The 15459-nt window shown below is 27.7% G+C and overlaps 1 protein-coding gene across 3 annotated transcripts; it reads right to left on the reverse strand.

Moving 5' to 3' along the window:
• Positions 1–940: 940 nt before the first annotated feature.
• Positions 941–14231, reverse strand: LOC145741459 (uncharacterized). Of its 3 annotated transcripts, none has more exons than XM_082559052.1 (21): positions 13997–14231; positions 13411–13638; positions 12869–13065; positions 11784–11895; positions 10916–11068; positions 9643–9792; positions 9173–9368; positions 8732–8932; positions 8246–8532; positions 7269–7365; positions 6494–6760; positions 6151–6288; positions 5460–5915; positions 4695–4895; positions 4103–4329; positions 2926–3852; positions 2590–2804; positions 2395–2474; positions 2104–2288; positions 1722–1854; positions 941–1554 (listed from the first exon to the last, which is right to left on the reverse strand). In XM_082559052.1, exons 1-21 carry the CDS (start codon positions 14126–14128, stop codon positions 1457–1459), a joined length of 4680 nt encoding a protein of 1559 aa, XP_082415178.1. In that variant the 5' UTR covers positions 14129–14231; the 3' UTR covers positions 941–1456. The 3 variants fall into 3 exon arrangements, with proteins under 3 accessions (XP_082415178.1, XP_082415177.1, XP_082415179.1); XM_082559051.1 differs by having other exon boundaries at positions 941–1562; XM_082559053.1 differs by lacking the exon at positions 5460–5915 and having other exon boundaries at positions 941–1562.
• Between the last annotated feature and the right edge of the window lie 1228 nt (positions 14232–15459).

The following is a 15459-nucleotide window of genomic DNA, read 5'->3' on the forward strand; positions in this document are numbered from 1 at the left end:
GGCTGTCAGCCAGTTAAATCTAACAGGACATAAACGCTATCTAATGACAATGGTCCAGCCACTAAAAGCAAGCTTCGCTACGAAGGAAAAACAAAGACTCATTTTACGTCATATGTCACGTGATGACTAATATACGTCATTTTACGTATTTTATTTGTATCCTGTTATCCTTACCACGGATTTTTCCTCACCTTATTACTTAAATTAAACAAAATGTTTAAAAAATTTAGAAAGTATTATTAATATCGACTTTTATAATGTCGGCAACTAGTATATTATAAGTATGAAAAAGAGTAAAATATGGTGACCCTTTTTAAATTGTACTAACTACCCTTCTTATGATTAAGCCGAGTTGAGTTTGTTTACTACACATTTATAAAAATAAGATTGTACGAAATATAAATTGCAATATGGTTTAAGTGATTATTTAATAAAAAAACAACAAGGTATGTTCACAATTTTATTGTAACAACGTTTATATAGCAAAAGCTAAAGTTTTGTTCTGAAGTAATACAGCAAAAATCTTGTTACATAAAAATGAAATTAAAGACAATTGGCAAAATTAAATTAAATCCACGAATTTTATCATTGAAACTCGGTTTTAACATTTAATCACAATAATTAAGACAGATAAAAATGTTAGTAAAACTAAAATGGTTAAAAAAAACAAGATTTAGTTTAAAAGTGTAAATAGCATTAACCATATGAACACAATGAATATATATATTATTACACAGAATAAAACTATATTTAAAAATATTAAGTGATTTTTATATAAAAATATCTATATTAATACTGCGTTTAAAAAGCAACCATAAAATCAATTAGTACCAGACAGTTAATCAAAACTACAAATTAGTACCAATAATTTTTATTAAAAGTTATTAACTTAGATAAACCTTTTACAAATAAAATTTTTATTAATATATGAAGGAATAGTGCAAATATATTCAAAAACCAACAAAATTGTAACAAAACATGATTGATAAAACAAACATTTAGATTTGATATAAAATTATTAAACTGTATTTACATTTGCTTGACAAAAGCACTCAAAAACACTTGATATGAAATATAAAATCAAAAAAATATTCACGCTTAATAAAAAGTATGATAACTAACAGTGTCAGTATCACAATATTATGTAAATGAATTAAATCTAATAGAGTTTTCAACATATTTTGTTTGCTGATATACTTACAAAAATCTGTACAGTGATTATAATATTAGGAAAATTTTGCTAACCAAAAAAATATCAGCATTTATTTATTTGGTATACAGTTTGTCATATTGTAAAATTAAAGTCATTTACTTACACAGATTTAATAAAGAAAACCAAATTTATTTCAGTCATCTTTGACTGTTTACCGTCGGTTTAAACCTAGTTAAATAAGCCCTGCATGTTGTACAATAAGCCCCCTGTGTTTCAACTGAAACTAAACCACACAAATGGCATTTAAATTGGTTGGTGTTGTGGTTTAGTTGCTGGTTGTTCGGTTGTTTGGTCTGGCTGTTGTTGTGCGAGGTATTTCGCTGTTGCTCCTTTGGATAATTCTGTAAAACTGAGTAATAAAAAAATTTGTAAACATCGATCGTAAAACACTATGCAAATTTGTTGAATTTAGTAACAGGGTAATTAATACAGAAGTGTTGTATTATTTTCTATAGAATAAACCGAAATACAATAAAATAATATACTTTATAACAAAGTGGAAATATACCATTTTGTTTCATATTGTTGTAGTTTTTATGTGATCGATTGGCAAAGTCGTGCAACAACTTGTGTTTGTACTCTGGGGTAAATTTTGGGTTTGTTTCTCTTCGTTTGCCTTCCTCTGCCCATTTCATCATTCCCTAACAGTATTAACATATTTTTTAATAACATATTTTAATAGTATGAAAAAAAGAATTTTTGAAAATAAATAAAAACACTTTTTATAAAGAATTTTTTTAAAAGTATGTTTTTCTGAGATATTAGCAAAAAATTCATTTTTAAGATGATAGAAATTAAACAAAAAAATGATAGAAATTTAACAAAAAAATGATAGAAATTAAACAAAAAAAAGATATAAAAAAAACTTAAACATTATTTTTAAATTATACCTGTGACTTTGTTGGTTCCTGATTCTGAGTTCTTTGCAGGTTTGAATTTAATGATTGATTGTTAGGTGGTGATGTCCTACTGTTGGTTTGGTTAACAGATGAAGTTCTATTTGTGGTTTGATTCCAATTATTAGAAGATTGTGGCTTGGTTCTGGCTTGCTGGGGTGGTTGTTTAAGGTTATTTGCTAAAACAAACACATATGATTAAGTGTAAAAAATTTGTCCACTTACAAATATTAATTTAACATATATATGTCATTTTAAAATCAATGTTACCAAATGGGAACTTACTGGAAAATTGTTTTTGATTTGGATTTACAGAAATTTTCAATGGGCCATTAGAGGTGGGTGACTTAGTTCTTTTTGTATCCCTGTTTTAAAAAATACAAAAAAGTTTTAACAAAAATCCAAACGGTTATAACAAATCTAACGCAAAGAATGTTAATGTTGGTCATATGTATTTATATTGTAAAACTTTGTATGTACCTTGGTAGTGTTCCATCGCCTAAGTTTTTAGGTACAGGTTTAGGTTTATTAGCTTCGTAAATATTGTTCACACTTCCAGGTGTGACTTTGCCCAAATGATTGGTAAAATATGGAAGATTTTTGCTTAGCTGGGACTTTAAAGCATCAGTGTAAGCTTCTTGCATGGAAGATGGTACAGACATAGATGACTGGCTTTGAAACATTGGGTTGGGTTTCTGACAAAATTAAAAACCATGTTAAACTTTTACACATTACGGATTTAATTATTTAAAAAAAAATAAATTGGTGTGATTTTAAAAATCAGTAACAAAGTAGTAATTGTTTTGAACTAAGTACCTGTTGCTGTTGTTGTGGAGGCCCAATTGCTCTTATATTACTATTCATAGCATACATATCCACAGCTTGTTTTTTTTGTTCAGGGGTTAGTGAATCGTAATATTTTTTCATCATCATTTCATATAAAAATGGGTAAAATTGAGGTGCATATGGCATTGGGGTATTCTGGCCCATGTTACCCCATTGAGGGTATGGATAAGGAAAGGGCATCATTGGATACATGGGGTTGGGTGGGGTTTCATTTGGGCTATTCGAACTGGAGTTACTTTCATTTTTTTGACCTTGTTTTCTGCGTGGTGGAGCAGTTGGTAAATCATTGTTTATTTGAGTAGAGCCAAAGTTATAAGAAGACTGTGGTCTTGGTCGTTGACAATTGCTTTGTTTTCCTATCTGAGATCTTAATATTGCTTTATTAGAAGTGGGAGTGGGAGTTTTGGATCTACGCTGTTGACTTATTGACATAGGTTCAGTAAAAGTCTGTGGGGTTGGCGTTTTTGACCGAAATTTTTTGTTTGGATCAACATCTAAAGTCATGGATTTTAAGTTTTCTGTTATTTCGGTATCTATTTCTTGCTCGTTATGAACTTTTGTTAAATTTTCAGGATTGTTTGCCATATTACTGTCAGATGAGACTTGACGCAAAGTTTTTAGATTTTTTCGCACATTGGGTGATGAAACATGCTGCTGATTTCTTTGTAATTTTTTATTTCCAGTTTTCTTAGGGTCTTCATTTTTAAGTGGTGAATTCCAAACAAATATATTAGTTCTTGAATTAGAAGATTCTTCCTTATCTGAAACAGGAGACTCTGGCCTTGGGTTAGTTTTTAAATTGTTGTTGTTATTCGTGTTTGAACTTATTAGGCCAATGGGTTCACGATAATTTGGGTGCTCACGTATTCTTTTTTGTTGTTCGTACATTTGGTCAATCTAATAAAGTAATACTATGTTACTTAAAAAACTTTAAAAAAACGTAAACTCATTTAATGAAATTCTAGTTAGATTTAAAGGAAATTAAAAGTATGAATTTAACTTAAACAAATGACAAAAATCAGTTTAAAGTAGAATGTTAATTTTACATTTATTCCCCTAGACAACAAAAACTTTTATTTCACCAAAGTTTAAAGAATTTAAACACAAATTTTAATTTAAGTTATTTTTTAAAAACAAAAAAACAAACCCCATGTTGTAAATTAGAAACTCCAGGTTTATTAAAATCAATAAGATGATCATCACTAGATTCTTCTTCAATATGGTTGACGATTTCTACATCCTGATTGTTGGAGGTCGCTGAAGCATGATTCAAAGCCATGTGACGATCAGCTTCGGTCATGCTCGATCGATCTTTGCCCGAAACTTTTTCTAAGGATTGACGCCGAATGTTTTTACGACGTTGTAATACCCTGCCTAATGAAAGAAAAAATACAATTCGTAAGTTTAACTCACAGACTGGGTGTAAACGTAGGTAAGTTATTAACTAAAATCTTGTTTGAATAGATAAATTGAAATATTAAAAGTACATAAGCTAACAAAGTAAACATGGACTATTATTAAATAAAAAGTTCGGTTAACAATCAAGGTCAAAGTAAAAAGCAACACAAAAACTGAATAAAAATGTGATAAAAAATAAAACTAATTCACCACTCACCCAGAAATAATTTAAGATAACCATAACATATCTAAAATTCAAACCCCTAATACAATTTTAACTTAAAACTGAGACCAAATAGTAATATGATTAAAATATCAGTTTAAAAACAAAAAAAAAATACTTTTGTTTATACAATCTCCATGTTTAAGTCTGGCCTGAACAAGATGTTCCTCAGTAACCCCATCCATCATTAAAATAGTTTCGACAACTTTGGTTGCCTCCAAACATAATTGTAATGCAGATGAGTAGTCCATTGCTGTATCAGCGGATTTACTTTGAACCATTAAACTATCAGCTTCACGAAGCAGAGCAGCACATTTAACTAAAAAATATAAATTTTTGTTGGAAAATATTTTCTGTGGCTAAAAATCAGAAAACATTTTTAAAAATTAACTTTGGATTTAAAGAGTTTGGTAACCATAATTGTTAAAAATGTAGGCTATAAATTATTCTTTGCAAAAATGGGCATTATAAAAGTATTGTAACTTTAAACCCTTAACGTGTCATCAACTTGTAGCGTTGATTTAATTAATTAAAATTTGACCTTGTATATTTAGTGCCTGAAAATATTGAGGTTTAAATTTTTATAAACAAATCGTGCAAAAAAATTAAAATAGAAATCCCAACTTTAAGTTATTTTACCGATTATTTAAAAAAGCATGCAATAAAGCTTTAAATACAAACACAATATTATTATTATCAAATAAGTAAACAAGGCAAAAACATCCTTAAATGATAAAAATTATGCCCTTGGCCAAGCTAAAGGAACCTTAAGATAAGGCCAGAATAAAAAAAAGTGCCAAGTTTAAACTGCATAGTCATTCCAATTAAATAATTAAGAATAAAATTATAGCCTAGCTGTTTAGTATTTTAAATTTAAAATCACCTTTAGTAGCCAGCTTATCATTTTTGCTTAAATTCTGATTAGGACAATTAACATATTGTTGAGCGAGCATTTGAAACAAAGAGGTAGCACATGCAGGTGTTGTGTTTTTAATATCTGTGGCAAAATTCTTAGGTGCTGGCATAACACCCGGAATATTACTGTTAACAGCATTTATGCATGCTATTGTAGAACTGTATACTGGTTGTGGTTTAGTATTAACAGTTGTTTTAGGTAAATTGGAAGTGGTTTTGCATTCTTGTGCCTTCGTAGGAATTAATGGGGTTGAAATGTTAGTCAGTAAAATTTTATTATCAACAGAGGAGGATTTGGTTGCATTAGGAGAAAGTGGTTTACTAAGAAATGGGGGCTTAGGGGGCAAAGGGGGTTTAATTTTTTTAAGGTTATTATTGTGGGGCTGTGTGTTGTCTAAGGTAAATAGCATATCATGCAAGTTCCCTGAAAAAAACATGCGATTAATTTTTAAATAAAAACATGCTGTTTAATTGAATTGTAAAATTAATTGCCTTTGTTAGACCTGATATTTTTAATGAAATAAACACAAAAAAATGTATAAAAATATGTGCTTAATTAAATTATATCCAAATTACCATCATGCAGTATACAAAAAACAATTAATTATTTTGATATCATGCTTTACAAACTGCTTAAAATTTAAGATAAAAAAAAGTACCTTCTTTTAAACTGTCATTTTTACTAATTTCTGTTGATGATCTACCACCTACATTTTCAGACAATCGATCAGCTGATTGTGATAACCTTTGACCTGATTGTGAACTTACAGATGTGTCAGTTAAACTTGAAGTTGGCGCTAAAATTAATTAAATAAGTTAAATATTATGATAGATTTCAGGATAAATAAATAAAAGTATATTGCATATTACTGACTTATTTTTCTATATAGTTTAAAGCAACAAATTATAAACCTTGATTTCAAATTTATAATTTAGCAGCAATAAAATACACAACATCACCTATCTGGCTAGTTTATATAAATATGCCAAAAACAAATTTACCAATTGAAGACTGTACAGAAGTTTGAGTGTCAGAAATTCCACTAGATTGTGAGTCGGAAGACACTCTTCGTCCTTTCTGGGTGTTGTTGGAAGTCTGAGACGATGTTTTTCGTATTTTAGAAACCGGGGATCTGCGTTTCGTCTTGCTTTCTATGCTGTTTACTGTGTGGTTACTCTGAGATGATCGAAGTGATAAACTGGGACTTGATGATGGTTCACTTGTCTTTGATGTTATGCAAAACGTTGCCATGCCTTTGTTATCAACAGCTACATAAATAGAATAAAGTTTAATGAAAACAACAACCAAATTAAATAAAAAATTGTTTAGAGCCATTATACTGTGTAGAGTTTTTAAAGCATACCACTTAAAAAATTGTTACTGTAAAAAAGGTGTCGTAAAATGTTGTAATTTAATTCTTAATAGCATCATGCACTTTTTGTCTGTGTTATCACTTTACAAATATATATTATCTGTTTTAATATGTTTTTGATTTATTTATTTTTTGGTTTAAAAATTTTAAGTAAAACAAGTTACATAAAAAAACTCTAGAAATTTTAATTAATTATATTTTTATAGAAATTGCTGAATATATATTGTAAGTTCTTATATAATTCAGATACTTTTAAATGATTTGTCCAATATGTACATCTTTGTTTAAAAACAATGTTTTCTATAAGGTTGATTTAGTAGTAGCTAGCAAAATGGGTTAAAACGTATCCAGTAAAAAACTAATTTTTCATTATATTTATCATCGCCAGAATAATAATTGTTCACCTTTCACACCAACTTGTTTGTTATTTTGCTCATTAAAATTGGGAATATTAGGTTTGTTGGACTGCTCATTAAAGCTTACAGGAGGGTTTCGATTTCGCTAAAAACAAAACAACAATTTATTTTAATGATTGATAAATATTTATTATAATGTATATTAAGGTTTATATATATAAAATTTGTTAAGTTAAATTTTAAAATAGAAAAATATATCAATATGAGGTCAGTTTTGTATAGCCTATAAATAATTAACAACGCATTACCCTTAATAAATTATAAAAAAGTTTATGAATGTTAAGTTGATTAAAAAAATAAAAGATAATAAAGTGTAGTTTATAATTTGGTTAATAATTTGATTTAATTTATTAAATAATTTTTAAGAACCTTTAATTTATAATTAAATAACAGCAGCTATAGTAAAGTGACCTAATTAGAAAAAAAATTACAGAATATCAAAAAAATATATTATAACTCAGATAACTTAATGCCATCAGCTTTATTTAATTTAAATTATTTTTATAAAACCCCAGCAGCTAAAGGTCAAGAAACTTTAAGGTTTCAACGCTCAAGTTTGCATGTCTAATTGTGGTTTAAATTCTATAGTGTTAACATTTGAACAAGCACTGAGAAGATACTTGACATTACTTCAACACTGCTTAACTCATTAACACCCAAACCCCTTGTTATTTAAATGGCTCTTTTCTTATTGATTGTTAACTTAGACTAATTTAAAAGTAAACAAACATCAATAAAATAATAACAATATAATAAATTAAGTTTTAAACTGTAAAATAATATTAAGTTGCATTACAATATCATATAAATAGAGTCGAAATTATGTAACATATGGAACAAAACAAATTTTTTATAAAAAATTTAACTTTCACTACCTTACTGGCAATTTCATTAAAAAAATGCAAAAAATTTGAATTTTTTTTAACATTTAATTACAAAAAATAAACTAAAACAATCTAGTTTACCTGTTTTGTTTTTTGTTGTGAATAAGGTTGGTATTTTGTCCATTGCGCAGGATTGGGTTCAACATAATGACCAACTTTCTCGTTGTTGTTGTTCCTTGTTTGATCGTTTGTTATATTCCATTGAAATAAGGGTTTCTGTCGAGCCTCTGGAACTCCTTTTCGACCAACTATTTTACCTGTTGATGGCTTTTCTTTGATAGGGGGTGGGTTATGTGGAGAGGGGGTGTTTCTTACAGGGGAATCACTAATTTGGGGCTCAGGCTTTTTCTTACGATGAATAGGATGGTCTATATAAAAATATTAACAACTGTTGATTTGCATTTCGAAGAGGTTAAACTTTATTTAAATCAATGTTCTTTAAAAAACTAAAAACAGAAAATTGACAAGAATTACACGGTTAAAAGTAGAGGCTGTAAAGTTAAAGAGTTTGTTTAGGATACAAATTGATTTTTTTATTTTCCTTCATTAAAATATATATATTTTTACCTGGTTGCTTTTGAATGAACGAAATCATATCTTTAACTTTAGTGTATTGCTCTTTATTAGCTTTAACCTTGGCATGTTTGCCAGGTTTTACTTTGGAGGGTGAAATAGTGACCGGATTTGAAGCCTGCATTGATTCTGTTCCGGAATTCTCCTCATCTGGGTAACTTATTGATTCTCCATCACTAGCTGGTAAGTCATAATCTGTTAAAACATTTTTAACTAAATTAAATAGAAATTTGCAAAACTTATAATGTATAAATTTTTTTTGTATTCCGTGATATTTAACTTATTGTTTAACAGCTTTGTTTTTATGTAAAATTACTATAACCCTTACAAAAAGCATGAACCATATATTACAGGTAATAAAATCAAAGATTTTTAAAAGCTTTAAAATTTTTTTAATCGAGAAATTCTGTAAATAATAACAAACATGAATTGTACCATGGTGTTCAATTAGATCATCTTGTACAAATTTATTAGCTTCGGGTAAGCCAGAATAACCGGGTAACATAGTAACACTGGTGGGTGCTGTGTTGGTGCAGATAGGAGTGGATTTAGGATTAGCATATAATAGCAGTAAAGGTTGATGGTGGCCCTTAATACATTTTGTAATCACATTTCCCCATCGCTTACCAACCTGTAAAAGTTAAAGAAATAATTAAAACACAAAAAGATATTGAGTTATGTTAGGAAACCCACTTGAACACTATACTTGTAGTACAAGACCAAAACACATCTTTAAACTCCACAAATAGTAAAGGTCTTAGAAGATATTTGAAACACAATAATAATAAAATAACCTTTTTTACAAAAAAAGAAAAATTTTATAAATATATACTATTTTCTTTTTACAAAAAAATTTTCTTTTTACCTAAAAAAGGTTTACATCAATTAAAAATTTTTATTATTACCTCCGAAACTTGTGCGTCATCAAAATAGACCCATTTTCTAAGTTTTGTGTGAAAGAAAAAGGTGGAATAATGTTTCCCATAATAACAAACCATTCCAACCAAGTATAACTCAACATTCATGGCTCGCTCATCAACCACGGTATGAAATAACTACAAAACATGATTTTAGTTAAACAAAATATCATTTTACACTAATATTTTTAGTCTAACTGATCAAGTTAAAAATTGACAAAAAAGTAAATTAAAAACATTCTATGATCAAACATAATAAAAAATTAATTTAAATAAACAAAAATTATAAAACATTAATAATTGTGTTCCACAAATCAAGATAATTAAAATTAAAAATAAATAGAGAATATAATATACCTTCAGGCTATTTTTTTAGTTTAAATACATTAATCACAAACCACAGTTAACATTAAAATGTATAATTAAAATTGCGTATCTTAAGTTGAACTTGAATTATAAATTAATATTACTTCAACACATCTATAAAATATATCCTACCAGCTTTTAAAATAAAAACAAGTTTAAAAGCATGTCATAATACAATTAAGTCAACAATGTTTCAAACTAAGGTAGGTAAATAACTAAAACCAGGTATGTATTTCAAAAGTTTCCTGATGTTTATTTAACAGACATGTAACTGAAAGTAAAAACACAAAAAACAAAATCAATTTAATTTTGGTTTTAATAATCTATGCAGATATACTATGTTTATTGTTTATGACAATTTAATTTAGTGACTATATACAATTTAAAACATTTATTAGTGAAAGGCAATATTAACTTGTTTAACTATTTTACATTTTAGGTTTTGATGATCCTTATTTTGGTTTCAATTCCTGAAACTAGTTAAGATTTGAATTTTTTTAATTTATATATGTCTGAAATTTTAAACCAATAATAACTGTTTAACAAAAATCTAAATTTGACCTGATAAGGTGAACTTCATAAACTTTTTTACAAAAATAAGATAAATAATTGCATTACATTTTACAATATTTAATAGGGTGGTCGCATATTTGACTGTATATAACTTTAAAAATCTTTTGATTTGCTCACTGTGTAAATGTCATAATAAAAAAATCAAAAAGTATTATTAAAAATCTTAAAAAAAAAACATTTTTTTATAACATTAAACTAGTTTAATAAAAAAAATTATATAAAAAAGATTTAAAAAAATTTCAAAATAAATATATATAACGTAAAATAAAAAACAAAATGTTTAGCATTGTAATATTTAATAGGTTAAGATTATTAAACTTACATCTACAAGCCTTATTGTGGTGCCAAGAGCATGAAGTAATTCCTCTATGTTTTTAACTTGTGGTACATCGCTGTCCCAAACTATACCAAGCGAAACCACGTCGGGGCAGTTCATTAGAACTTTACGCATTTCAATCTGTGCCCCACAATCACTCTACAAGAAATAAGTTTGTTATTTTCAAGATGACAAGAAATAAAAAAGTGCTGTTTTTTAATACTAAATCAGTTTCTTTCTTATTAAAATACTGTATGACGATCCAAAAGAAGATGCCGTTTTTTGGCAACATTTTGCTGAAGATGCCGTTTTTTGGCAACATTTTAACATTTTTTATCGAGAGATTTTTTAGATCACATATATTACTATAAATTTTATGCCAAAAATGCAACATTTTGTAAATATTCTAGGGGTGCGACATATATTCAGCAGTTATTAAAATTATAAATAGCGGTGCATGCATCCCCTGCACTCCTTGGGTCGACGCCAGTGTTGTATACACCATTTTTTTTTGCTTTTATATATATTTATCTTATATATTTAAAGCTGTATATAAGAAAATATATTGATTTGGGTGGTGCCGTGACTAAATGAACTTTTACTAATGATCTTGGTATGTTGACTTTAAAGTAATATTTCTCTTTAAATTAAAAAAATCAATAAAATTCATTAGGACTACTTTGAATTGCACAAATAAATCACAAAGTATATATTTCATAGTTTCATAAGGTATAGTATGTATAAATATTTTATGAAATAAAAATTGAAAAAAAAAAACCTTAATAAAATTGATGCAAAAAATGCAAAAAAAAACATGCAAAAAAAATATTTTATGATTTATATGAACATATTCAATATTTTGTGTTTTACTTACTGGACATTTTCTAACATCTCCCCAACTTCCAGCAACCTTAATTAACCTTCCAAACATCTGAGAGTAGTTTGTCGAAGAGCCGTAACGTTGTCTCATTGCTTCATCTTCAGTGCTGTAATAGAAAATTCATTTATTTATATATATTTTCAGTTTAGAATCACATCCACATGATATTAAAAATTACTTAAGCCATTTTTTATTTAAAATACATACAGATTTCTATATAAATACGGTATTATTAAAAAACATAAATTAATATAATATACTATTACAAAAGTGTGATCTTTATTAGTGTTTTGTTATGAAAATAAAAAAACTCTTTTATGCCCATTTAACAAAACCATTTTAAAGTAGTTATGGAGAAGACAGAATCATGTTTTAAATAAACAACTACATGTATATAATTGTAAAGAAGCCTATGGTCAGGTAAGTAATAAAAGTAATTACTACTGCATAAACAATAATGAATTTTTATAAATCATTTGCACAACAAAGTAAATAGGCTATCACCTCAAGGCAAAACTACAAAGGAAAACGACAAATTAACTTTGCTGTCTAGACCCAAAATATTTTATTGCAACAAATTACATAACTTCTGTTATATACATAGGAACTATAAATACACATTGGTAAGAGTAAACAAACTTTGGTCATAAAATCAATACCCATCACGCCATCAATAGTAAATGTACTACATGTAGTTTGAACTTAGAATTGATAAACAGAAATTATTATAGGCTATATAACTAGAATTATATTTAACTTTTAAAATAAAAATTGTAAAAGTAAAAATAAATTAGAAAATTAAAAAATTGTGATTGGTATTATGTACATATAGTGATACACAACTTAAAATTAACTTTATATACCAAAATTGGCAGTAATAAAATGTTACAATATAATCACTTAACTATATAGCTAAAAGACTACAACATATTAAAATCAAAAAAAAGTGTGCTTTTAAACAAAATTCCTATTTATGAAACACATTATGAAAATGTTACATGAATATACATTTGCTCAAGACCATTTTAATAAAAACTCTGTGTAAAAATAATAAATAAAAAAATTAGAAACAGGCCTACCATAAAGCTGTTGCCGAAACATAATGCACCATCTCAATAAATGGAAGTGGTTCGGAGGTTGCACCACATGCTGAACAAACACATTGCTCAATGAGAGAAAGACCAAACTTCTGGTGTGGTATGCAGTGAGCTGCAGTACATACATCTTCGCGCACTGTATTCCCAATGTGCACATGAATACGTAAAAGTATGTTTTCCTAAACAACAAAAAATTTTATTATAGTTTTAAAATTGTAGTGTTTACAAAAATTTTGACATTAAATGCACAGACAGGGGTGTACAGCAGACAATTTTCTTGTAATATATATAATTTATTGGAACGCTTTTTTACATATTTTAATTATAGTCTACAATCTACAATTTGTTATTAATATTTAATACAAATTAGTAAGATATTTAATATAAACATTAATTAAGGTCGTTTCTACATTTTTTTAAATTTAACCTAATTACCTTTAGATAAATATATATTTTTGTTGCCTGAATAACTCAACAATTTTAAAACAAATGAAAGTGTTAAATATTGGATTTAGTAAACTTACAAAACATTCTGCTGCATCATCCATTAAACCAAGTTGAAACCTATTTTGTTGCTGAAAAGTCTCGGCGAGTGCACTTCTTAGTACAGTTGGGGGTAGAGCGTGATCTTTGCTATATTGAAACTGGTCAAAAATATCCTTTAGAGCACAAAAAATGCAAGCAGGGCCCATGCAAGCATGGCCATTCAGGAGTCGAAAACTACGGCGAAATACATCAAGGTGCCATAATACCTAAAAAATAATGACTAGTTATGGCTTTTATGATAAATACCAACTTGCAACTCTGTAATAATACAAAACAGACTTGAAAACTTTACTTTTAAACAAAAGGGGCAAAATACTGTGACAACATTATTTAAGACTACAAAGCATTATTTAAAGTATAAAAATAACTTAATGCCTCAATCTATTTAAGTAATATCAGTAAAACATTTACTGTAGATCATAGCCATTTATAATTATAACTTAAAACTTTTTAGTTTGACAATAGGCATGTAAAATTCACTAAAAATAATTTTTAATTGCATCCATACAATAACTTTTTCATCTGTTAGGCTATCTTAAATTTTAAAAAAGTTTCATTTTTGACCTGTATTGCACTGTTCAAGAAACAATTATTTTGGCCAGGCTCATTTAGTAATCCTTTGTTGTTTGCCATTGATGTGGTTGAAGCATAACGTTCTCTTCTCCCACCTGGCTTGTTGTGTTTCCATGAAAGCATTATCACCACCTTTCTTATTATGTAGAAGGTATAATTTTTTCTTTTTGTAAGAAAATGATAAAAATGTAGGTTTACATGGTAAAATTTGGCATTTTTTTCTAATTCCTAACAATCTAGATACAATCAAATAATTGTTAGATAAAAGCTTTGGTTATTGCAAAGCCAGCTAGTTTAGTTAACAAAGAAAATAAAAAAAACTTTGTAAACCATCTAATCCTAATTTCCGATTGCTAGTAACTTATATTCACAGCCAGACTGTAACTAAATAGTTAAGATTTTCTATTTATTAACTTATACTTTAAAATAAAACAAAAAGTTTTCTTAGTTTGTCTGTCTGTTAGATTATACTGTTAAATATCGAAATGTAGCTAATGTGTTAGAAAGTTGGTTTCGAATAATCTTTTAAATACCGAATTGCAAAAATAAGCTACATCAGTCTGTCAGTTACATTTTATTAGTTACATGTCGTAAGTTAACGTAAGTTACCAAACCTTTCTGCGTGTTGGTTAAGAAAAAAACATACACAAATTATTTTTACATATCCTGTCATAATTCTGTACCTTAAACAAAATTTGCCATACTTACAACGTAGGTATTCTACGCTACTTGATAGGAAAAGGCAGAAACAGTCTTGCTCGTTGCCTGAAAAATTTGACGTTTGTTTGACAGTAAAAGTTGAAATTTTCCAAACAGAAAATATGACTGACAGACTGATACAGTCAGTCATATTTTCTGTTTTAAAAAATTTAAGTTCGCCTCCTTTATTAACAAAAAACTAATATATTAAAAATTAGTAATATGACAGTATTCCTTTATCTTTCCCCCGGTAATGATTTTGTAACAGTTATTTTGTTGTATACACTATGTTTGTCAAGTTTAAAACAATAATTTTTTAGTGCAACACTATCTAACAGCGAGTTAATTTTCTAAAATAGTTTTTTTTAAATCAGTTTACTACAAATGTTTACAGTTTCGATTTTAATAGTATGTTTACATTTGCAAATCTAGGGGTCGCTTGAAAATGGGAAAACAAAAATTAAAGTAAAGCGTAAAAGGGAGAAGCGGAATCTTAAAATACAACACGCGAAAAACGGAAAAATGTTGTTTGCCGTTTATTTAAAAATGCTATCATTTAATTAAAAACCAAATACCGACAATTATTTTTTTAAACCCCTAGCTTACCCTCACCCTAATATAGGTAAAGCAGGTTAATTTACAAAATAATATTAACCTAAATACAAATAAACAGTAAACGGATTTTCTGCGTTAATTTTTTTAAGATTCCGCCTTTCCTCTATTTCCATTTCATCAAATTTCACGTTCCTAATCTA

The sequence above is a fragment of the Corella eumyota genome, chromosome 2 (assembly GCF_963082875.1).
Source record: "Corella eumyota chromosome 2, kaCorEumy4.1, whole genome shotgun sequence".
Lineage (NCBI taxonomy): Eukaryota > Metazoa > Chordata > Ascidiacea > Phlebobranchia > Corellidae > Corella > Corella eumyota.